This window comes from Phaseolus vulgaris, chromosome 3, assembly GCF_000499845.2.
Source record: "Phaseolus vulgaris cultivar G19833 chromosome 3, P. vulgaris v2.0, whole genome shotgun sequence".
Lineage (NCBI taxonomy): Eukaryota > Viridiplantae > Streptophyta > Magnoliopsida > Fabales > Fabaceae > Phaseolus > Phaseolus vulgaris.
In genome coordinates this window covers 14,952,309-14,976,508 of record NC_023757.2, presented here as the reverse complement: position 1 = coordinate 14,976,508, position 24,200 = coordinate 14,952,309, and the positions used below count along the sequence as shown (strand labels likewise).

At 38.5% G+C, this 24,200-nt stretch overlaps 3 protein-coding genes across 3 annotated transcripts; 2 read left to right on the top strand and 1 right to left on the bottom strand.

Annotated features, from left to right (window-relative positions):
* The first annotated feature begins 6,903 nt into the window (after positions 1–6,903).
* LOC137839186 (cytochrome P450 71D8-like) lies at positions 6,904–7,956 on the top strand. Its single transcript, XM_068648312.1, has one exon. It carries the CDS (start codon positions 6,919–6,921, stop codon positions 7,954–7,956), a length of 1,038 nt encoding a protein of 345 aa, XP_068504413.1. The 5' UTR covers positions 6,904–6,918.
* Positions 7,848–8,703, top strand: LOC137839185 (cytochrome P450 71D8-like). Its single transcript, XM_068648311.1, has one exon. The coding sequence runs from the start codon at positions 8,059–8,061 to the stop codon at positions 8,701–8,703; it is 645 nt and encodes a 214-aa protein (XP_068504412.1). The 5' UTR covers positions 7,848–8,058.
* Positions 8,704–16,268: 7,565 nt separating this feature from the next.
* LOC137806769 (protein NAR1) lies at positions 16,269–22,401 on the bottom strand. The gene is made up of 12 exons (XM_068607043.1): positions 22,256–22,401; positions 22,025–22,163; positions 21,868–21,938; positions 20,872–21,025; positions 20,171–20,357; positions 19,558–19,684; positions 19,198–19,375; positions 19,050–19,099; positions 18,795–18,966; positions 17,380–17,506; positions 17,169–17,260; positions 16,269–16,805 (listed from the first exon to the last, which is right to left on the bottom strand). The coding sequence occupies exons 2-12, from the start codon at positions 22,136–22,138 to the stop codon at positions 16,653–16,655; spliced, it is 1,425 nt and encodes a 474-aa protein (XP_068463144.1). The 5' UTR covers positions 22,139–22,163; positions 22,256–22,401; the 3' UTR covers positions 16,269–16,652.
* Positions 22,402–24,200: the final 1,799 nt, after the last annotated feature.

Genomic DNA, 24,200 nt, shown 5'->3' with positions numbered 1-24,200 from the left:
AACAACCGATTGATTCGCATTTTCAATCGATTGTTTGTTTGAAAATCCTAATAGAAATAGTTTTGTTAGTTAAGTGAACTTTAAATAATTTTATAACTGAATACGCTCCTGCTTTAAATGCCTTGACCATTCTTTGAATGCTATAAATAGTTTGTTAATGTTTTATAACAAACAACAAGAAAGAAAAACAGATTTGAGTTTTTCAAAGAGCTTTTCAAATATTTGAGTTTTCAACTTTGAGCTTTGGTTTACCAAGAGAGAGTGGAATAGGATTACATCTGTATTAATTTCAGTTCATTCTGTAACAAGTGTAATTCGTTCTAAAAACTTTGTACATTCTGGTGTTGTAAAGCCAAGAAGGGTTGTGTGCTCTTGAGGTTGTCAAGATCAACATTCTTGGTGTGTGTTGAGCCAAAGGAATTGTGTTTCTTGAGGGGATCAAGGTCACTTCTTTGGTGGTGTGTGTATGTAATCTGGTTTTGATTACTTAGTGGATTCCCCAGTAGTTTCTAGGAAACTGGATGTAGCTCTTGGTTTAAGAGTGAACCAGTATAAACTGTTTGTACATCTCTTTCTTCCTTAAACTCTTTAAATTCAGTTGTTGTTATTTTTACTGGTATAAACAACCGATTGTTTTCTGGTGCTTTACTGTTTTGAGCTTTGTTTCTTGGCTAACTGAATTCCTAATTTTGTTTCTTGCAAAGAATTTCATTCTAACTTAAAAAGTTTGTGAAAACCCCCTTTAAACAATTCACTCCCCCCCCCCCCTTTTCTGGTGCTTTACTGTTTTGAGCTTTGTTTCTTGGCTAACTGAATTCCTAATTTTGTTTCTTGCAAAGAATTTCATTCTAACTTAAAAAGTTTGTGAAAACCCCCTTTAAACAATTCACTCCCCCCCCCCCCCCCCCCCACCAGAGAAGGCCATACATTCTAACAAAAACAACAAAGGAAGTTGATGTATGACAACTTGAAAAAGTAATTGAACAAATATTGACAAGCAAACAAAATAAGGAACTCAACAAATGGATAGCACACAAATTGAACCTAGAGAATGGCACTAGAATTGGATTAACAAAACCAAAACAGTACTACAAAATATTAAGGTGTCAAAAAACGTGACTTACTTGATTTATGCTGAGCAGAATCTTTCAAATTTGAATTTTTAAGCACAAATAGATCAAGATCTTAACTAACTTTTGGCGTTGGTATCACACTAAAAGAATGCACCAATTAATTGTGATAAATTTTTCAAATCTGCTGACGCTTCACTGGATTTTTTTTCACGCCAAAATTGTACACTGATTGTATTTGATTTATCATTTTTTTTTCTATTTTGAATTTTGCTTCACTTTTTTCTTTTCACTTTTTTCTAATACTTCAAACAATTTAGATCCAGAATTTCATAATTTTTCTCCAACGAAATTTAATTTCTTAAGCAAAAACAGCTAGCACAAAATCAAAAACAAAGGAAGCCTAATTTTGGAATTAAAAACAGGTTTAAGAAACTTCAAAAATACAATAGAATTGATGTATAAGAACTTGTGTGGATTTAGCACACAAATATGAACTCAAATATAAAAATTAAAATGCACAAAAGGATCAAACACATAATTATAAATCTAGACTTAAAAAGAAAATCATTGAACCAAAATTATCAAAAAGAGTATTACATAGAAGTGTTGACAATTTAGGAGAAACATGACTTGACAAACATTAATGGATTCAAAAATCAAAATGACTCAAACATAACAATATGAACCGATTAAAATTGTAAAAAAGACTCAAATCTAATAAAATTAAAACAGCAACACCAAAACTCAAAGGAATCCTACACAAAATTGAAACTAGAAGCTCAAGAACAATTTGAACACATTGCACCGATTGGATTTATTCAAACAACATCTAAACCAAAATTAGAATGCAAAAGCAGCAAGACAATCAAGGATACAAGATGAAAACACGAAATCATGAAGAACAACACAAAATTAAAATGAGAAGAAGAAGGCACACTTAGCTCTTGAAGAACCTAGGCTCATGATACCACTTGATGGAAGAGTGCCTTCATCCGTTAGCTTTTCTTTGGTGGAATTGGCATAAGCCTTCATGGAAAAGAATGAGCAAGGAACTCACGTAGAGTTGTGGACTCCTTGAAGGTGCATGCTAGGTGTGGAGAGTGGGTGGTGAGGCCAACTCACTTGGCAAAGGTGAAAAATGAAGATTAAAATGTTTATCCTAGAGAGGTAGGAGACAAGGAGCAAAATTGGTACAATTTTGACAGCAATTTGCTCTAGAATAATCCTACCATTTCATGAACCAAGCACCTCCTTATATAGGATTGGAGGATCGAAATTGGAAGAGTCAAATACAAATGAAATAAAAGCTAAATCAAATGTGATGCATTTGGCGCCTAATTTGGGACTTAGCACATGGAGCATGTGATGGAAAGATTTTAAGCACATGAAACATATGCTCTCTTCTCCAAGGCTTAGTCATAACCGGCCTTGGTTAATTTAGGTGTTCAAAGAACCCTAATTTAACCAAGGTTGGTTTTTAGGTACCAAATTTCACCTAAAAAGAATTACAAGTAAAATTTCCTATTCTTTAACAAGAAAAATAATTCCTACTTCTACACTAGAGTTATGGCATTTTAAACATGTAAAAGAAGGTTTCTCTGCCATCAGTAGCTGTATTCCAATCTTCTTGATCCTTCTTGACAATGGCTCTAGTGGTAGGCCCAGATCTTCTCTTTGTTGAGCTTGCACTTGGACTTGTCCTTGGGCCTCTTCCATCAATTTCTTTGAGAGATCATTTGCTTTCTTCTTCATTCCAAATAGTGGCTAGGTGCTGAGAGTTTTCTTATCCTCCATGTTGGCATGTCTTTTTTATCGAGTTCTTTGTTGTTTTCCGGTGGTCGGTCCTTGGCAGAATCTGGGTAATCCTTAGCTGTCAAAGGAAGTGGTATTTCCGAGACAGAGTCCGAGACAAGGTCATGTCGAGGGAATGTTCATGACCGGGCAAAGCAGTTGGCCATGGATCAAGAAAAAGCAACTTTCCATTGCAGATGTACTATGAATGGTAGATAGCAAAGTGACTGAGCATTTCTCTCGATATATGTTGTCTTCCTTAGTTCGGTCTTTCGTATTGAGTGTTCCCATGTTTAGTTTGAATGCGAAAGTCAGCATTGTTTCAGTCGACAGATGTTATGCAATTGACAACGTGTGTGATGGCTTGGAGGTTGTCAATTCCAACTTCTTTTATGTTTACTCTTGTTTTTTCATCGACCTTCACATCTGCTTCCTCCTTGATGATTTCACTATAGGTATTCTTTGTGTTAAATTTCACCCCTATGCAGCTTCACATAAACTCGTGGATGGTCCTTCAAGCCTTTTGTCTGATTTGTGACATGTTACGGTTGTCTCCCACCCCTCAAGTTTTCCTCCACTACTTTAGTGCTCATTCAGATAACCGGTGGGGTGGTTATCACTATCATTAGTCGACCATCCGCATTCTTGCTTATTCGTTCCCTTCATATCTTCGTATAAAAACTTTAAAGATCAATTTTTTAAAGTATATAGAACCGCCCAATCAATCCTTATATTTTGACAAGAATAACAATATGAGGTTTCCCCTTTATTGTACTCAATATTCATTTATAGTTTAGGGCACGAATCATCCATGACGTCAAAAGACCGAGACATCCTTAGGATATTTGATTAATTACCTAAAAAGTTGCCCGCCTAGAAGATTCTTGTTGTGTACAAGTCCCCTCATTGTTGGGTGGACATCAACGATAACTTGGCCTTGGTGATAAAATCGACTTATAATAGCTTGTCGACCTCTTGTTTTGTCACATCCCTCTTTTCGTCCCTAAGCTTCCTTTACTTTTACACCAAAAGTCAAACATATTTATGTATTAAGAGTTTATGAGAGACATTTGGGTCAACCCAAGACATTTCTGTTGTTGTCCATGTGAATAAGTCAGTGTTATTAGCAAGGGCTTCAATCAATCTCTTGGCATCGAAGGTCGTTAAGGATGTGTTTATCTTTGTGGTGTGGCCTTTTCCTCTAATTTCTATGATAGTAGTTTCCTTGCCCAGTTGCATTCGACAATCATCATTCATTCTAGGGTCAATGTTTACTACGACAATTATGCTTATATTCGATTGTTGGTTATCATTCCTTATCGGGCCCCCACAAGCTAGCAGCATAACATTCTTTGATTGTTCTCTAATAGACATGGATCATTAGAAGTCTCCTGAGGCCAATGGGAACTTCATTGTCAAGTAGGAGTGAATATTATGGCGTCGAGTTGATTTAAAGAAGGTCAGCCTAATAGAATATTATAAGAAGTATCAACATCAACAATGAGGTACCAAATTTTAATCGTTCAGTGAGTTATGGCGATGCATAGATCAATGTACCCTTTGTATCCACTCTTTCACTCAAAAATCCCATGACTTGCTTGTAGTATGGTCAGATGTCGACCTCGAATATCTGCAGCTTCTTCAACATTTTTCGGTACAAGATATTTATCGAGCTCCCCTGGTCAATCAACATTTTCATAACTGTGATGTCTTATAGTTGGTCGATGCCTTTGAAATTTACATTAGTATAAGGAGATTTCGTCACATGATTCACACATTGTACTTTCCTAATGTGTCGTTTCCTTGCCAATGTTGAGGCCCCTACACCTGCTAAGTCGTTATCATTGCAGTGATGATTGATGCATCAATTATCTCTTTCTTCCTTTGAGGGTTTCTTCTTTTGAGGGAGAGCGTTCCCCGTAACAGTACTCATCACTTTTAACAAATTTTCTTAAGTGACCGACCTAGATCAACTCTTAAATCTTGACGCTTTTTTGAGTATCAATATTTGGTGGTGTCAGCACCTTTCCAGGGTCAGAATGAGTTCAACCCTTAGGCTTTGTTTGGATTGGGGAGTGGAAAGTTGAGGATGTGGGAAAGTGAGAGTGTGAGAAGAAAGTGTGAAAAAAGTGAGTGTGTTTGGATTAGGGTATATTAGGATGGATTTGTGAAGAAAGTTTATTGAGGTGACTGATGTGATGGTTGTAAGAGTTTTTTTATTTTTTTTTTATAGTGGAAATTGTAAGATTACAAATTTACCCTTAAATATAAAAAAAATATTAATTTTTTGCAAATTTTAATTAATTAAAATAATTTAAAGTTTCATTTATAAATAAAAAATATATATATAAAATTCAAAGAAATAATTAAATATAATTTTAAATGTAAGTATAATTTTATTATTTTTCACTTTATTAATTTAAATTAATTTTGTTACTTGTTAATTTATTTAGATAATTTTAATTTATTTATGATTATTTAAATTATGTTATGTTATATATATATATATATATATATATAATTATTAATAATAATTTTCATTATTAATATTATTGTATGAAGGACACTATAGCCTTTTCATCTCATTCCACTCTCCTTTCTCTTCAATTATGAGAAAATCCTAAATACCCTCAACTTTTCACTCACTCTCACCCTCAACCTCCCTCTCTCATAGAAGCAAACAAGGGTGACACCCATTCACCTCCACCCTCACCTCCATCTTTCCCAAAAGCAAACATACCCTTAATGCTTCTCCCAAAGTGTTCAAGGGTTTGTATTGGAAAAACTTTGGGAGTCTGAGTTCCCTTTTGGGTGATATAAATCTCAGCGTCATACCAGTGTTTATTTATGCTTTCACTATGACTTTAGTCTTGATGGGTAAGTTATATATAAAATTTAATCTTGCATCCTTATATGCATTCTCTTGGAAGCAACAAAGGAAGAGCGGGTATAACCTCAATGTTTCTCGTGTTACTGCCTTGAAGGAGCTACGTTCTCTTATGAGTATAACTTTATTTATTTTTTTCTCTGTGAATCAAAAAAGAAAATAATTACTTCTTCTGAAATAAAATCCTTCCACTTTTCTCAACCAAACATAATATGTAATTAAACTTACTGGTCTTCCATTCCCTCTTCCTTTCTATGAACTCAACAGTATTTACGAGTCTAGAACACTTTTCTGTCAATTAAATATCAAACATAATTAATTATCTACAACTGACTATAAAGTCTCTGGCAAGGGTAGAATACGTAATAATAGTAATAGTATATAATTAAATATTTTGTACTAATATTGGATTGATAGAACTAATATAAGGGTGATGCATCTGTTCTGCTCACATGCGAACCTTTCTAATTGTCATTCGGCAGGAAGTCATTTCGTCTTTTCTCGTGTTCAGTCTTTGTGGCCAATGGCTACTGGCCTTTTCTAGAGTGGTCAGGAATATTTTTAGAAAAGAGCAGTCTTTCTACAGTATATTTGTACCATTGTTGAACAAAAGATATAAGAAGACGAAAAAGATAATTGTGGAACAAGATGACATAACAAAGACAGAAAAAAAAAGTACATATTCACAGATTATGTTACTCTTACTATTATATTTGTATAATTTTCATTTTTACGCTTATAATAAAGCACTAGTCTTTATAATTTTATCATGTGTTAATTGTATTATCGTCATTTTGACATTTACAATTTGACAAATTTGCTACATCAGCTTATAACTAATCAATAACATCGGAAACACTTCGCAAATCGAATTTTAATATAATATAAGATGGTTTTTGTTGCTTTCATATAATCTTTTTAGCCGGCCAGTGAGGATCTTCTTACCATTGGCAACGAGGTTGAGAAGTTTACAAAAACCAGATTGTTGTCTTGCGTTTGGCTGGATGTAACACAACAAACACGCGCACCAATAGAACTATGTATCAAACAATGTTGGGTTGCTAAAGGACATTGTCTTATTGGTTAAGTTCCTCCTTATATGGATCGATTCCTTGCACAAGAAAAATGGTTTTGTTTGATAGACTCGTTTTTCAGGTAGATGATGTCATGAATGATGGTCAGTTGTATATATACGATATTCTAAACAAGAAAACTCACAGAGGCTTATCAAAATTAATACATATAAAAAATTGTCCTTCCCAAACAATTACATCAATTTTTCGCACCATGGAAGTCCAATCTTCCTTGGCAGTCATCATCTTCTTCTCACTCTCACTGCTTTTGCTTGCAAAGAACTGTAAGCAAAAGTGTCTCCGTCGACTGCCACCGGGGCCATGGAAGCTACCTATCATAGGGAACCTGCATCAACTAGCAGTAGCAAGTACACTTCCTCATCGTGCTCTTGGAGAACTAGCCCAAAAATATGGACCCCTGATGCACCTACAACTAGGTCAGATTTCTGCAGTGATTGTATCATCCCCCAGCATAGCCAAGGAAATAATGAAAACACATGATCTTGCATTTGCACAGAGGCCCAAATTTCTTGCTTCAGATATTATGGGCTATGGATCTGGAGACATAGCTTTTGCTCCATATGGTGATTACTGGAGACAAATGAGGAAATTATGTACATTGGAGCTTCTCAGTGCAAAGAAGGTTCAGTCTTTCTTCCATATTAGAGAAGAAGAGGTAGCCAAACTCATAAAAACAATTCAGTCATCTGCAGGTGAACCAATCGATCTTTCCAGTAGATTTGGCTCTTTCATAAGTACCTTTGTGTCTAGAGCAACATTTGGTAAAATAAATGAAGATCATGAAGAATTTGTATTGACTGTGAAGGAAGCAATAGAAGTGGCAGACGGTTTTGATCTTGCGGATGCGTTTCCTTCTTTCAAACCTATACATCTAATAACCGGGTTGAAAGCCAAATTGGATAAGATGCATAAAAAGAGTGACAAGATCTTAGAGAAGATCATAAGGGAAAATCAAGCTAACGAAGGCATGGGAGAAGAAAATAATGAAAATCTAGTTGAAGTTCTTTTAAGATTCCAACACAGAGGCAACCTGGACACTCCAATTACGAACAACAATATCAAAGCTGTGATTTGGGTAAGTATCTCTGCCATATCATTCATCAGAGTGTAAATTGGATTTAAATTCATAGGCATAACAAGTATGTTAAAAAATCAATGTCATCTTTTTGCCCTTGTCATGAATTGAAGTATACGTGAAACTATATTCAACGTTATGCAGGACATATTTTCTGCCGGGACAGATACTTCAACAAAAGTACTAGAGTGGGCTATGTCAGAAATGATGAGAAACCCAAGAGTAAGGGAAAAGGCACAATATGAGATTAGACAAAAGTTTAGTCTTAAGGAAACAACACATGAGAGCAACCTGGGCGAACTTACCTATTTAAAGGCAGTAATAAGAGAAACCTTGAGGTTACACCCTCCTCTTCCTTTGTTGCTTCCGAGAGAGTGCATAGAAACATGCAGCATCGATGGTTATGATATACCCATCAAGACTAAAGTCATAGTGAACGCATGGGCAATAGGAAGAGATGCTGACCACTGGCATGATTCGGAAAGCTTTATACCAGAAAGGTTCCATGATACATGTATCGATTTCAAAGGAACAGACTTTGAGTATATCCCTTTTGGGGCAGGAAGGAGAATGTGTCCGGGCATCTCATTCGGTATAGCCAATGTAGAGTTGGCTCTAGCCAAATTACTGTATCACTTCAACTGGGAGCTCCCAGAAGGAATGAAACCAGGGGAGCTTGATATGGATGAAGCATTCGGAGCTGTGGTGGGAAGGAAAAACAACCTTCACTTGATTCCCATTCCTTATGATACTTCAATCCATGATAATAGTTCTACTTGTTAAAAGATTATTTATTTTTAAATCATTCTCAAAAAGGAAGATTGAAGAAAATGTTATGTATTTGTTTACTGTAAAAGTTTTAATTAAGGGAAAATTATATGTTTTTAATTACCGGAAAAGAGCATCTTTTTAATAAAAAGTGATTTCTCTCGTATCTGCTTTTAAGAAAAACAACTCCAAATTGTTCCCAAAGAGACGCAGAGAACTATTTTCTAAGAAATTTAATCCAACATTTTAAAAATCATAAGAAATTATCTTCTTTTTTATAAAAGCATTCAGGCATCAAGAAATTATCTTATTAAAGTAACACTTTGTGCTGAAAAAATAAACACAATGGCAAAGTCAAAGTCAACGTATGGTGGAACCCCTCAAAGGGGCCCAAGGGAAGGAAGTCAACAGGTTGACCGCATAAAGCGTCGTCAGGGGTAGGCGTCGCCAAGGTGAGGTGTCGCCAGGTTGAGGCGTCGCCAGGATGAGACATCGACGGTGTCACCCCCCGATACCCATAGGTAGGAAAGACCGTGGAGGGGGCGACACCGCGAGAGGCCTCAGTACCTCAGAACAGTAATGAAGAGGAGGGAAAGGTGGCTTCAAGGCCATAGTTCTAGTGCTAGTAGGGGGTAACCTGACTCGTGAAGTACCCACGCCACCGCTGGGAGACCCCTGGGACAGATACGACCCATGAGAGGGTCACGCTCAAGGGGGGACCACGTGCATGGTACGAGAGAAAGGGAGATACACTCCCAGGACGAGTGACTAGAAGTTGGGGGGCATGAGTTGGCACCAAAAAGTCACCCCCTTGCGCCCGATGCACTTCGAGAAAGGAGGGCTTGCACGATGGATTAACCCTAAGTTGGGTTACGGCGCTGTAGGGCCATCCACGAAGAGTCGCGATCAAGTCAGAAGAACACGTGGCAATAAGCACTAAAAACATCAAGGCTTTCCTAAAAGTTTGCTAAGGTACACGTTAATTCAGTTAAGATTCGAGCATTCCAAAGAATATTTTTATATGCTTTCAATGCGCTTTAACGCGTTTTAAATGCGTGAGGTGTATAAAAAGGGACCTGGAAACGTTTGAAAGGGATCCGAGATTTGACCTAATTCTCGCAGTGTTACACAGAGCACAAACCCTAGTTGTTTTCGCTGCGCACCCATTCTCGAGGGTGCCCCTTTGTTCACTTCTTTTCAGGTACTCACAAACGGAGCAGAACAAAGGTGCCCTAACTCGTGAGGACAAGTCACGCATAAAGACAACCCAGGTCAACCGGCGGGAACATTTGGCGCCCACCGTGGGGCCGATATAAAACATCAGTCCCATCACACAGTTTTTCAGTTCCAGTTGCAGTTTCCAACTCAGTTCCAATTCTTAAATCGCACGATAGACAAGAGGGCTTCTAGAAGCCCCGAACATGAGATCCGCACGCGCTAGGAGTGAAGAGATGACCATGCAACAACTCATGGGCATGATGCAAGGGCTGCAAGAAGCAATGGCAGTATCGAAAGCGGAGCAAGAACGCATGCTGGCGGATCTCACAGCATCTCAGGCGAGAAACGATGAGCTCCACCGGACCAACGAGGAGTTACGCCGTGGATGGCGTGACGTAGATGAGCCTGAGACTGCCACCCCACCCAGAGAATTCTGAACACCATTCTCACAGGCGATCCTAGAGACAACAATCCCCAACACATTCACGGGGCCCAAAGTAACCTTCACAGGGATGGAGGATCCTGAGGCTCACCTCACTGCGTTCCACACGCAGACGATGCTGGTAGGCGGTTCTGATGTCGTAAGATGCAAGCTCTTTATGAGCACTTTGACTGGGATGGCCATGGATTGGTTCATCAGCCTTCCAGAGGGTCACATCATGTCTTTCGCACAGCTTTCGCGGCTATTCAGAGAGCAGTATTTAGCCAACAGGGCTCCGGCCCCAGTTTCATATGACCTATTCGACGTAAAGCAGTATCAAGGTGAGACCTTGAAATAGTACATAAGCTGCTTCGGAGCGCAGGTGGTGGAGGTGGGTACCACAGACGAACCCATGATCGTATACGCATTCAGGAAAGGGGTGTGTCCTGGATCTTTCAGCAAGTCACTTTATCGCAGCCACCCCAAAACTTTTGCTGAAGTAAGGCGTCGGGCGGTAGAACACATTGCCTCTGAGGGTGAGGCATACGAGAAGTGCACGACAGCTGCACCTACACGCCCAAGAGCGCAGATGCGCACGCAACCCGCTAGGGTGCACGAAGCCACCATAGAAAGAAAGAACCAAGACAAGAAGCGCACCTACGAGACAAGGAGGACCCGGCCTAGGGGTCGAGCAGAAGGAAGGAGAGAGGGAAATAGACCTCAATTTTGTGGTGGAACTTAAAGACCTCATCGTTGCGCCCAACATAGCTGACAGGTTAAGGCCACCGGTGAAGTCTGACAAGGTGTTGGGACCTCACAAGGAATCATGGTGCGAATTTCACGAAGCATTCGGACACCATATTAACAACTGCTTAGCTCTGGGCTATCAGTTGGATGAGCTGGTGAAGAATGATTTCTTAAAAGATTATCTCGTTGGGTCCACCACGACCACAACCACGGCGACACCAGAGGAAGGTGAGGCGCATGAAATCCCAACTCACGGAGAAGTGCACACCATCTCTGGCGGCTTTTCCGGAGGAGGACCCACTGCCTCTCAATGTAAGAAATATGTGAGGTCAGTAAGTTCAGTTGCTGAGGAATTTCCAGACGACCCGTGGGAGTCAGACCTCGTTTTCACAAGGGCTGACCTGCGGGATGTCGTCCCACACGATAATGACCCAGTGGTCATTTCAATAGTGACAGTGGGAAGAAAGGTACATAGGGTCCTCGTCGACCAAGGCAGTTTTGCAGACGTCATGTTTTGGTCGACCTTCAATAAGCTACAGTTGTCCCCCACCCTATACCGAATGCTTGTATGGGTTTGCAGATAGCCCAGTAGAGGTACGTGGCTACTTGGAGCTGAGGACGACGTTCATTGATGAAGCGGCGTCGCGCACCGAGAGCATCCGGTACTTGGTGGTCAACGCCAACTCACCTTACAATATTTTGTTAGGCAGACCTGCCTTTAACAGATTAAGGGCATTGGTAAAGTAATTGTAATCAAGTCAGACCTTAGTGGTAAAGTAATTGTAATCAAGTCAGATAAGGAAGAGGCACAAAAGTGCTATGAAAATAGCCTAAAGACGAAGAGAGGCGTGGTCATGGTGATTGAACGACCACTCGTTTCAGATTCGCCAATGGAACTAGAACCATTGGAAGAGGCGACGCCCGCAAAGTCCACGCCTGTCGAGGCCATACCTGCCGAGGCGATGCCTATAGAAGATGCACATACAGAAGGAAGAAACGGCGATGCCTCGCCAATGAAAGAAGTATACGGAGAGACCTCGACACAGATTTTTTGTACCACCGTCTTACCATGGATGCCAAGGTTCGCCCTGTGTGACAGAGAAGGAGGAAGTTCAATAAGGAACAATGCCTCGTCGTGAAGGAAGAGACGCAGAAGCTGCTAAGCGCTGGGCACATCAGGGAGATAAAATACCCTAAGTGGCTAGCCAACGTAGTTCTAGTAAAGAAGGCGAATGGGAAGTGGAGGATGTGTGTTGACTTCACAGATCTGAACAAGGCATGTCCCAAAGATTCATACCAACTGCCCAACATCGACGCATTAGTGGATAGCGCCTCGGGATGCAAGATGCTGAGTTTCTTGGATGCATTCTCAGGTTACAATTAGATCAAGATGCATCCCAGGGAAACCCTAAACCCTAAGAGAAAACGGCGTTCATGACGGAGACGTGCAATTATTGTTACAAGGTGATGTCGTTTGGGCTGAAGAATGCAGGCGCCACCTAACAGAGGCTGATGGACAAGGTCCTTGCACCCATGCTGGGAAGGAACGTGCAGGCCTACGTAGATGACATGGTCGTGACTTCACACGAGAGAGAGCAGCACGCAGCTGATCTGGAGGAGCTGTTTGCCACCATATCAAAATATCGCCTCAAATTAAACCCAGAAAAGTGTGTTTTTGGCGTGGAAGCAGGGAAGTTCTTGGGATTTATGCTCACTGAAAGGGGAATAGAGGCAAACTCTGATAAGTGTGCAGCTATTATAGCCATGAGGAGCCCAACCTCAGTTAAAGAAGTTCAGCAATTGACTGGGAGGATGGCAGCTTTGTCTAGGTTTGTGTCTGCTGGAGGGGAGAAAGGCCACCCTTATTTCCAATGCCTCAAGAGGAATAGCCGTTTTGCATGGACGGATGAGTGTGAAGCAGCGTTCCTCAAGTTGAAGGAATACTTGGCGACGCCACCGCTGCTTTGCAAGCCACAGGTAGGCGTCCCCCTCCGATTATACTTTGCGGTAACAGAATGAGCCATTAGTTCCGTATTGGTCCAGGAACAAGACCAAGTGCAGAAGCCTGTTTACTTTGTAAGCAAGGCCTTACAAGGCCCAGAATTGAGGTACCAGTCACTAGAGAAGGCAGCACTAGCAGTGGTGTTTTCAGCCCGAAGACTCCGCCACTATTTCCACAGCTTCACGGTGGTGGTGATGACAAACCTCCCCATCAAGAAAGTACTTCAAAAGCCAGATGTAGCAGGGAGGATGGTTCGCTGGGCGGTAGAGCTGCCAGAGTTTGATATCCAGTATGAACCCAGGGGGTCCATCAAAGGGCAAGTCTATGCTGATTTCGTGGCAGAGCTCTCACCAGGAGGAGACCCTCAAGAAGTGGAATTAGGGTCACATTGGATGCTCTCAGTGGATGAATCTTCCAACCAGCAAGGGAGTGGCGCTGGAGTAATCTTGGAGGGGCCTAATGGAGTGTTAATCGAGCAAGCCTTACGTTTCGCCTTCAAAGCGAGCAACAACCAGGCGGAGTACGAGGCGTTGATTGCTGGGATGTTGTTGGCTAAAGAAATGGGTGCTCAAAGCCTCCTAGCGAAGAGTGACTCACAGTTGGTCACAAGGCAAGTGACAGGGGAGTATCAGGCAAAGGACCCACAGATAGCCGCCTACCTGAGGTACGTCGAGGTGTTGAAAAGAGCTTTCGCTGCGTTTGAGCTGGTGCATGTCCCTAGGGAGCAGAATGCCAACGCTGACCTGCTTGCCAAGCTGGCCAGCTCAGGCAAGGGGGAAGGTAGAGGACTGTAATACAAGAGACCCTCAAAACGCCGCGAAAGTTTGTTGCAGACAACAGGGTGGACGTTCTTCACGTTAGTACAACAAGAGGAAAACCAAGGAGTCATCGCTCTTTGAGTCAAGATACGGAGGGCGCCCTGCATCAGTACCTACGCAACCTTGCCGGAAGAAGAGAAGGGTGAACAGGTATGCGCCTTGGAGGAAGGCGACACATGGATGACCTATTACAGACGATACCTAGCGGATGGGATCCTCCCAGCAGAACCAGGAGAGGACAAGAAGATCAAGAGGAACGCTACAAGGTACACCTTAGTGGATGGGATATTATTCAAACACGGGTTTGCGCACCCTATCTTAACGTGTGTCAGTGGCGACGAGTGCATCAGGATAATGATTGAACTCCACGAAGGTATTTGTGGGAGCCACATGGGAGGAAGGTCCTTGGTATCCAAGGTAATACGTGCAGGGTTTTTCTGGCCAACAGTAAGAGAGGACTGCGTGTGATACGCCCAACGTTGCAAGCAGTGTCAGATGCACGCTGATTGGCACAAGGCGCCGCCAGAGGAACTGAGATCCATATATAGCCCATGGCCTTTCCATACTTGGGAAATTGATATCTTAGGCCCGTTCCCATTGGCGATAAGGCAAACGAAGTACTTGATCGTGGCCATCGAATATTTCACTAAGTGGATAGAGGCAGAACCAGTGGCACAGATCACTGCGCACAAGGTACAACACTTTGTTTGGAAGAACATTGTGTGTCGTTTTGGGGTGCCAAAGCGTCTCATTTCAGACAATGGCACCCAGTTCGCGAGCCAACAGTTGGGAAACTTATGTACAGAAGTAGGAATCAAGCAAGTGTTCGCATCAGTCGAACACCCCCAGACAAATGGGCAGGTCCAATCAGCAAACAAAGTTTTGTTGAGGGATTTGAAGCGCAAATTAAAGAGAGCTAAAAGGGTGTTGGCAGAAGAAGTACCAAGGATTGTATGGGCTTACCGCACCACTCCTCAATCCTCCACCTTGGCTTGGAGGGTGACGTTCTCACTGACCAATCGGGAGCACTCACCAGTCTTTTCCTCGAGCGCAGCTTCAGTCTTCCCCAGTGTTTGCTCCCGATCGACACACTGGTTTTCAAGTTTTTTCTGCTGCGCCGCGGAGGTCTTGGCCGCCTCTTCAAGATCAGCAATCTTCACTCGAAGAGGCACCACCTGGTTAAGGAGCTCAGCGTTGGCCCGAGACGCCTCGTGTAACCGTTTATTGGCCTCCTCCTTCGCCTTTTGCGCCACCCTCAAGGAGGTCTTGTATGCGTCCTCCTGACGCCCCTAGTGGGTGGCCAACCTCTCCTTCTCCTTCAGGGAGGCAACTTCCTTTTCCAGTGCTTGAAAGGCGGAGGCTTGGACAGCCTTAGCTCTGGCCTGCATATGCCAGGAATGGGCGCAAGACATGGAGGCCCCCATATAGTAATATAGACTTTCCCTCTGGGGCCCTTCAACTTGGTCACGGGGGGACGCTCTGCCCAAGAAACCCCTCAATGAATCTTGCATGGGAAGAGGGAGTTCTGGGGCAGGTGGAGGAACGCCTGTGGGCTCAGTTTTAACTCCTCCCTCCAGATTCATTGGTTGAGGAGGAGAGGTGGCACTCGGAGGGTCCTCCCTCAAAGACTCGTCCCCATGGGAGGAAGAGGTAGCAGAAGTGACTGTCTGAGGGGCATGTTGACCACCTTCAAAGCATTCGTTTACGATGTTCCGACACGGAGGTGAGTCAGCTTTAATGTTTCTCGCTAGCTGACTTGATCGTCGGAGTGCAAACGATCGCGAGAGCACCCCTTTGTTCACTTTTTTTTTCAGATACTCACAGACGGAGCAGAACGAAGGTGCCTAACTCGTGAGGACAAGCCACGCATAAAGACAACCCAGGTTAACCGGCGAGAACAACTCTAACATTTTAAAAATCATAAGAAATTATCTTCTTTTTTATAAAAGCGTTCAGGCATCAAGAAATTATCTTATTAAAGTAACACTTTGTGCTGAAAAAAGAAACACAATGGCAAAGGGGGCAACTTTATTTAAATAAGAATAGAATAAATATGTAGCAATTGTAACTTGCACTTACACGGTCATTGCTTATTGCTTGTTACTTCTTGTGAGCTCTCGAGTGTTTTCATAATAAAAAAATTTTATAAGCAAAAAATATGATAAAAAGAGGGACACTTCAGGATGTCCCATACGAATCGGCAACCACATGAAAATGTGTTTTTATAATAATAATAATAATAATAATAATAATAATAATAATAATAATAATAATAGTAATATAGGAGGTACTAGTATTAGTGGATGAAATATTTGTAGAATACAGAAATTTGAAGAATACGTTACATCAGGTGTACAGTTACCACAAAATAGGAAATCCTAAAAAACAATTGTTGCTTCATTCGAATTTAAGGCCTACAATTTGTCCTACAACAACAGGCACTGTCACACGTCCTCTCATCTGATCAATCACGCGCACTAACACGTATAATGAAGGAATAATTTATTGAGAACCTAATAGACCCTAATAAAAATAATAGAGGACCTGCTGGAACAACAAAGCTGAGGTCCATATGGTAAATAACAAAATGTGTATTTCTACCTATATGGGTGCAGATCAAGAGTCTATATACATTAAAAAAATCTGTTCACTACCAAAATTGGACGACTCCAGTATGCAAAAATATTCACAAGGAGCCTTATAATATCACAAAATGATCTCAAGAGGAAACAATATGAAAAGGTTCCATTTCAACGCCTCACCAATTATGCAACTGAGAAGTAATGCTTTTTTCAACAGGATGATATTGGGTGTGCATGTATCTCCTAGCTTTCACAGAACCTGGCTGCTCAAGCCACTTGTCATATAAGCCTTTAATAATGGGATTGTCAAATGGTGATGCTGCCAAAACCTAGTGTACAAAGAAACATAATGAATCCCCAATTAAAAGTTTGATTGCAGAAAAGTGAAGAAAAAAAAAACAAACTCAACAAAGGCTACTCACAAAAAGAGGTGCAAAACAAAAAAAATGAGGTAAAAACCCAATGACAAAGTGCCAAAGGGCAAGAAGCAAATATGGTAGAGCAGCAGAGAGCACCAATATGGATACAGACAAACAATTGTTTTGTAATTTTGTCCTACAAGAATCTACATGTTCAACGCTTTTGATGCTCCCACTAATGCAGATGCAGACAAACACTGAAGTGGCAAGTCAAATTTTTAATGGAAAGAGTGGACCTTAAAGTACTTGCTTGTCTGAGATAATAGTACTTACAGTTTCCATGTAAACTGATTCTAACAACTGACTCAGTTCTTTGGGAGATTGCCCTGAATTTGGTTTAATTTGACCTCCCCCATTTAAGCAACCTGATCCATGAACATTCTTTCAGTTCAATACCTACCAATTTTATGGGCCTCATAAAAAAAAGTATTGATAAAAAAGTTAACAAATAATAAAATTTCTGATAAAAGGAAAAGTACGGTACCTGAAGGGCATGCCATGATTTCTAGGAAATGATAATCACATTTTCCAGTTTTAAGTTTTCGTACAATGTTCTGCAGGTTCCGGAAACCATAACACAGAGCAAATTTCAACACTGTTTTTCCCTCAACCTGCACAGACAATATGATGTACAACAGTAAGCAAGAGTACTTACGTCCTCTTGGTTTGGCAGGGTACTATAATAGGATCGAGAAACTATCTAAAGGAATCAAAATATCATGATCTACTACTATTGGAGAAAGTGACTAACTGTTTATGCCTACGGTTTATTGACAGCGAAGCATCATAATCAAATAATCCTATTTTGAGCCAGAAATTAGATAATCCAGAATATAAAATAAACAATCCCAAATCAGAAAGCCTAATTTTGAATTTAAATTCTAGACGAAATAACAAAATTAAATGTACCCAGATAAAGAAACTCAGGCCATACAAAGGCACAGCAAACCCCTAAAGAATCTTCGCCTTAATACGTAACTTTTTCCCTGAAAGTAGTTACTTATATGTCGGTTTGTTCCAAGAAGATGTCCTATACTTGCTTGCTAAAGCACTGTTTGGAACCGCAAAAAGAGAATAGAAGGGGGGAGCAAAGAGCAAATAAATGCAGCAATTTAGAAGAGAGTATCGCTTGAAACAATCAAAATAGAAGAATGAAGAAATAAAAAGGTGTGTCCACGCACCTTTTTATTTCTTCACATAACTGCAAAGACCTGAACATTAATTAGATGAGAAAGTTACAGACAATCAAATATGTTTCTAACGTAATTTGTTATCCTTTCATCTCACAATAAAACTTACACCAAAAGTATCCGCATAATCAATAATCGATTGTGTTTTATGCCAAATATAACATAATCAGTTACATATATATAATTTATTATCTAAAAAAAGTAATTATTTTTTTCTCTTATTTCCATTCTATTATCTTCAACGAACCACCTATTTTCCTTCTTCTTTATTTCTCACTTACCCACTTCCTCTCTCTCTATTTATTTTCCCTCTCCCAAACAAAGTATAAAAGTCTATATTACCAATTTCATCCCTAGGGAATAATTTTGCAGGTGAAAAAATTCTTTCAGGGAACAAATATAAATTGCCACAGCAAGATGAAAGAATGATGGAAGCAAGCAAACACTGCTGCTGAAAGAATAATAATGGACTCTTGTTCATGAAAGAATGATGACTTTGAAGAAATAACGAGAGAAAATAAATAACACATCAAAACCAGAAACTGCATCAGAAATTTATGTCATCAAGACATAGCTCTTAGAAAATTACTAATAGCTCAAATTTTTATAATGCATAATATTCAACATTTATAGTGAAGATATTCCCATAAAATAGAAAATGATAACAATCAAGCATAAAAATAATTTCATAAACTTCACTCGAACTTGCCTCCAGAGTAACTTCCTGAAAATCTGAATTCCTGATGTTTCTAAAGGTCAAAGAATCATCAATTTGTCTTCCAAAAAGTGTTTTAGCAGCATATCGGAAAATTGTTTCTGCATAACCTCCAGAGCTTCCACGCACCCCATAAAGGCATCCTTCTTCATTAATATTTGTTAGCCTGCAAGCACCACACTACATCTGAACACCATTGTTTGACAAACACATGAAATTAAAAAATGGAAGCAAAAATTAGTTTCATACAATTTGTCCAGAGGAGTCTCTTCAAGGCTTTTAAAATCAACTTCTTTTGACTATAATAAGATTGAACCCCAAACAATAATTAGTATACATATCATTAGTTAAAAGTGGAAAAATAACCAGAATAGTCTGAATGCATCAAATTTATAACCTGAATCAACTCCAAAACTTCTCCCGTAGTCAATACTAAATCTACCTCTGAAATCATATTAATTTCATCTTCATGCCCTTCAACATGGGACTCGGATTGGAAAACAAAGTCATCCCTAGCAGCCTCAAGCTTTTTATCATAACAAGGCATTACAGTGACATGGTAAACTTCTTCAGGCCTGTTAAAACAATTATTTAATTCTTTTACTATGCATATAACTCTCAGGAAATCATGCCAAAATATATCATATCACTAATGATTGAGGCATCATAATCATCAAAAGATCAAGTGACCTCCCTCAACTTCAAGGTAAATGTATGTTTTTCCACCTCAAATTATAATTTAGAGTTAATAAACAACCTGAGTCCTAATTCTTGGCAAACACAGTTCTTTATTATAACTCCAACTGTTTGCTGTGGACTCTTCACTGATGAAATGTAAGGAAGAACAAAGGATCCAAGTTGCTTTTCTGCATAGCATATCCAACCTGCACATAGATATTCACATCAATAACCAGAACTTATTTTGCACATTGAAAAGTAAATCTGGTCCCCAACCCTGTATATCTAACACAAAATGAAAGGGTATGAGCATCACATAACATCACAATAGAAAAAAGGAGCCAAGTTAGTGAGAAACACAAATCATAGTCAACAGAACCTCCTGAAATTCCAGCTTATATTCCTACTTCAAAAGTTTGAATATACAAAAATCATCTAACAGTTTTTCAAATTTTATTCGCAAGTTCCACTATCAAGATGTCATATGACTCCCTAAATATGTTTTTATTGATAACATAATCTTGTATAATTTTTAATACACATCACTTTGTTGTGTTCTTATAATTTTGGTTTTGCTAGGTCAATATTCATGTGCCATAGCATGTGCCAAAGTCATGTCCAGCATCCAAGTCTATTGCTTCACAGACATAATTTGCATATACTATGATATTGATAAGTTCAACAATCTATACCTGGGCATGCTGATGCAATCATAGGTAGGCTTGATTTACTCCTCTCATCATCAACTAATTCATTCTGTCTATACCTTGTGATGAACTCCGCACAAGATTCGACAAGGGTCAAATCTCTACTGCAGCTTGTATCAAAAATTGCCTTCACTCCCAAGGATTTAAAAAATCTTGTCAGTTTTTTGAAAGCCTGTAATTCCAAGTGTTTGGTTGTCAGCCAGGAGGAAAAGAAGTTGGATTTTCCCCCCCAAATGTATTTAAAATCAGAACCTTATTAAAATAATTTTTAAGAGTAGGGTTAAATATATTTTAAGATTTTCATCACTCATGTGGACACTCACTTTCCATCTCAAATTGACTTTTCCAAAATTTTCCTCAAATCATGAAAACAAAAATGTGTAAACTTTGTTCACTGTACATACTTTCAATGTTTTCTTTCGTCCTAGGGAAACCATTAATCACTTTCACTCCATTTTAATGTAACCCCGAGTCCCACTTCACCATAAAAACATGGAGGCATTGCACGTGTGATGTTAAGCCCGAGAAAGTTGTTAAGGTCCATTGACTAAATGTGATAACTCTAGATTTTGAAGTGATAAAAGCCATCAATGATAATTACAACGACCAAAACAATTTCTTTTTCAAACCCAAAACGTATATAACCAAAAAAAATATTATGAGTAAAGCAATATCTAAAGTGTAACCTGAATTGGAGAAATGCCAAAATGAAGAGCAATAGAAGCCCTTGACTGGGGAGAAAGAGATACAATCACAGCCTTTCCTGAATTAATATTGTTCAGAAACTCATCCAAACTTTGCTTCTCCAGCATAACTGTCTCCGCCGATGTGACACAACCACTGCATTACCAGACAAATAAATTATTATTCCAAATAAAGGTAGAATTTTGACATATCAACAACACCATAGACTTAAGAAACACAATCAATGTAAAAATTGTAATGAATCATGTATGGTCACTTAGACACTAAAGCTTTAAGCAACAGTTTCTAAATGTCCTGCAAGTAATACAGAAGACAATCAAGCACTTGATATTCCTAAATCCTAGACATGCAAATAAGCCATAAATAAAATGACCACAGAACCTCGCAAATTTGAATTCATCCATTAAATAAAGTGTTTTTTTTTTTTCAAGTGAAAAGTTTGTGGGCTGTTCATGTTATAATATAGGGTGACTATTGTTTTCAGTAGATTACAGATATAGGTTGAGCAGGTGTGGACCATGTAACATCACAGAATTGCTAAAGGTTACTTATTTTCATGTTTTCATTTCAAGTAAATTTGTTACAGCGTTTTTACAGAGGGGAAATTGATCATATTCAGTCATAATGCATTAGTAATGAAATTTACAGTAATATTGTTTCTGACTTTCTACATTTACTATTAGTTCTGACTATCTATGTTAACTACTCTAACTTTGCTTTTGGTCACCAGAACTATATTTCTCTACAATGTTTCCCTGAATCAATGATTCATAGGAACTCGTGGGTATTCTCTTTTCTCCAAATCCCTATAACATCGACCCACATAGTACCTTTTTCAATCTGCACCAATATACTACACATTTGCTAACCACAGAAACAAGTAAAACAGCAAAAAATATCCGCTGACTTGTAAATTCGCCCCCAAAATATACCTGTTAAAAGCAGAGAAATAAATAGAAAGAGAGAGAAAGACAAACCTGCATGCCAAACAATCCTTGAGCGAAATTTTAACAGGTTCAGACTTGACCTGCTTGTTAGCAAGTGACACCTACAGTGAATTTAAATGTCATCAAGGGTTTCACAACTGCTTCGTAAGATATTTTGAATCCAATACAGAGAACGAAACGAAAATACCTCAGGTTTATCGTTCTTTTTCAATCCCTTGAGGGAGACAATACATGCCTGTGATGGAGCGATGAAATCGTTGAGATCTCCAATCCGAAGCCCTGCCGAAAATTTCTCCGACATTCTCGGACAATTTAATAGCGAACAGCTGCAGTAGTAGCCGGTAAGTTAATGAAAAACGAATGAATCAAAGGATTAGGTTAGGGTTTTGATTGGAAGGGAAGGAAACTAAGCCACAACCACAAATAAAAGTAGTGTTCGGTTCTCTGGTTAAGTCGAAAGGAACGCAGAGGAGGGAAAGAAGAGAGAAAGAGAAAGCAACAAACAACAGAAAATGAAACTCTGTGAACAGTGATAGAGGCCAGCGTGGGAAAGGTGAGTATGTCTTCCACAATGAGGAACTTTTCCAGACCGTTAGATTTATTGTTAAATTAAGGGCTCACATTTTTTTCTTCTTTTTTATTTTTCTTTTATTTTCTCTTTCCCGGATTTACCCTATATCCGCCTCAAGTTACTCACACACTCATTGGTGATGCAAAGATGGTTGTCGGATTTTCGAGATAAGGCCATTTATGGCGGTGATGAATAGTCGTATGGCGGTGATGAATAGTTGGTACGGCGGCAAGCGTTTTCTTATTGTTGGCGAAGGGGAGGGTCTCAGACGAGTAGGGCTTTGGGAAGCCGAGCTTGGTTCTTTGAGAAATGATCAATGAGTTGTTGTGAAGAAAAAACATTTGAGTACACCTATAAAATATTCACCTAGGCTCAACTCAATAAAAGTTAAAGAAATAAAAATATGAGTATAAAATGAAAATTACTTGTTACAATATTCACCTAGGTTACAATATTTAAAAATTACTTGTTACTAAATATTCGTTACTTAGCATGGTTATTTAGTTTTTAAGTATTTTAAGTTGTTTATATTGTAATTAGTTTTCTTCACATATCTTGAAAGTGGAAAACATATTTCAGAATATTTGGAATTAGTTAGTACATAAATTTTGAGATTGAAATCATAAGTAGATTAATTTGGTAGATAAACGAATTTTTAACAACAATTGAATATCAACTTTTCACATTTGAGATCCAAGCTGTCATACTTTTACAAAGTTAGATTATTCAAATTCTTTAGTTATTATGACTTATCTTGAAATAGTGTAATTCACTCTGCATATTACATTGTGAACGGATTTTCGGTTTTAATGATAAGGTTTTACTTATCTTAGGTTGTTGATATTTCACTTATTGAACCTAATTATTTTATTTCAATGTATTTGATGTTAAAACATTAATATAATAAGTGATTTTAAAGACGAATATTATTCTTACAATTCTCAATTAAAAGTTTATTATAGTACGTCAATAATCTTATATCATTTAGAAATCAAAATTATAAATAATTTGAGTATATTCTTTTTCTTTAATCATATTTTTTAAGAATAAAATTATAATTCTATGTACAATAATGTTATTTCAAGTAAATTGAGGTGAAATTGATTTTAAAATTATTATAATAATATTATTTCACATAATTTGAGATCATCAAACTGATTTTAAAAATTATTATAAAAAAGAAAAGTAATCAATAATAAAAATTTCGAAAGAAAAAAAAAAAACTCAATCGAAGTTATCCTCTCTTGAATATTTGACTTTTCCAAAATCCATCTAGATTAATTTTAATAATCCACAATATTAATACTGTTACGTTTTTGGTCTTCATACAAAACAACTTTGCACATTAAAATTATCTCAATAATAAATAGAACCAACGTTTAATTCATATTGTTAAAAAAATGAGATAGATATAGAATAGGAATTCACTCTTCTCTCCACTCCTATTAATAATTAATGAACAAGATAATATGACAATATAGAGTGAGTTCTGATAAATATGAATTATATTTTATTTTGAAATATTAAAATTTCTTTTATACTAAAATAAAACTACAATTTATAATACTATAAAAATATTATTAAATAATTTATGAAATAATAGTTATAAAACATTTAATATATATTTTAATAAATAGTTCTTTATTTTTAATAGAATATTTTGTTTGCTTTTCTGCTTAATATGCCCATATAAAAATAATGCAAGTGTGAAAGAAAAAAAGTCTAACGTGTTGAATTAGTGGCTGTGGATAAAAACTTTACGAGTCACGTGTCAGCTATATGATTCATGTAG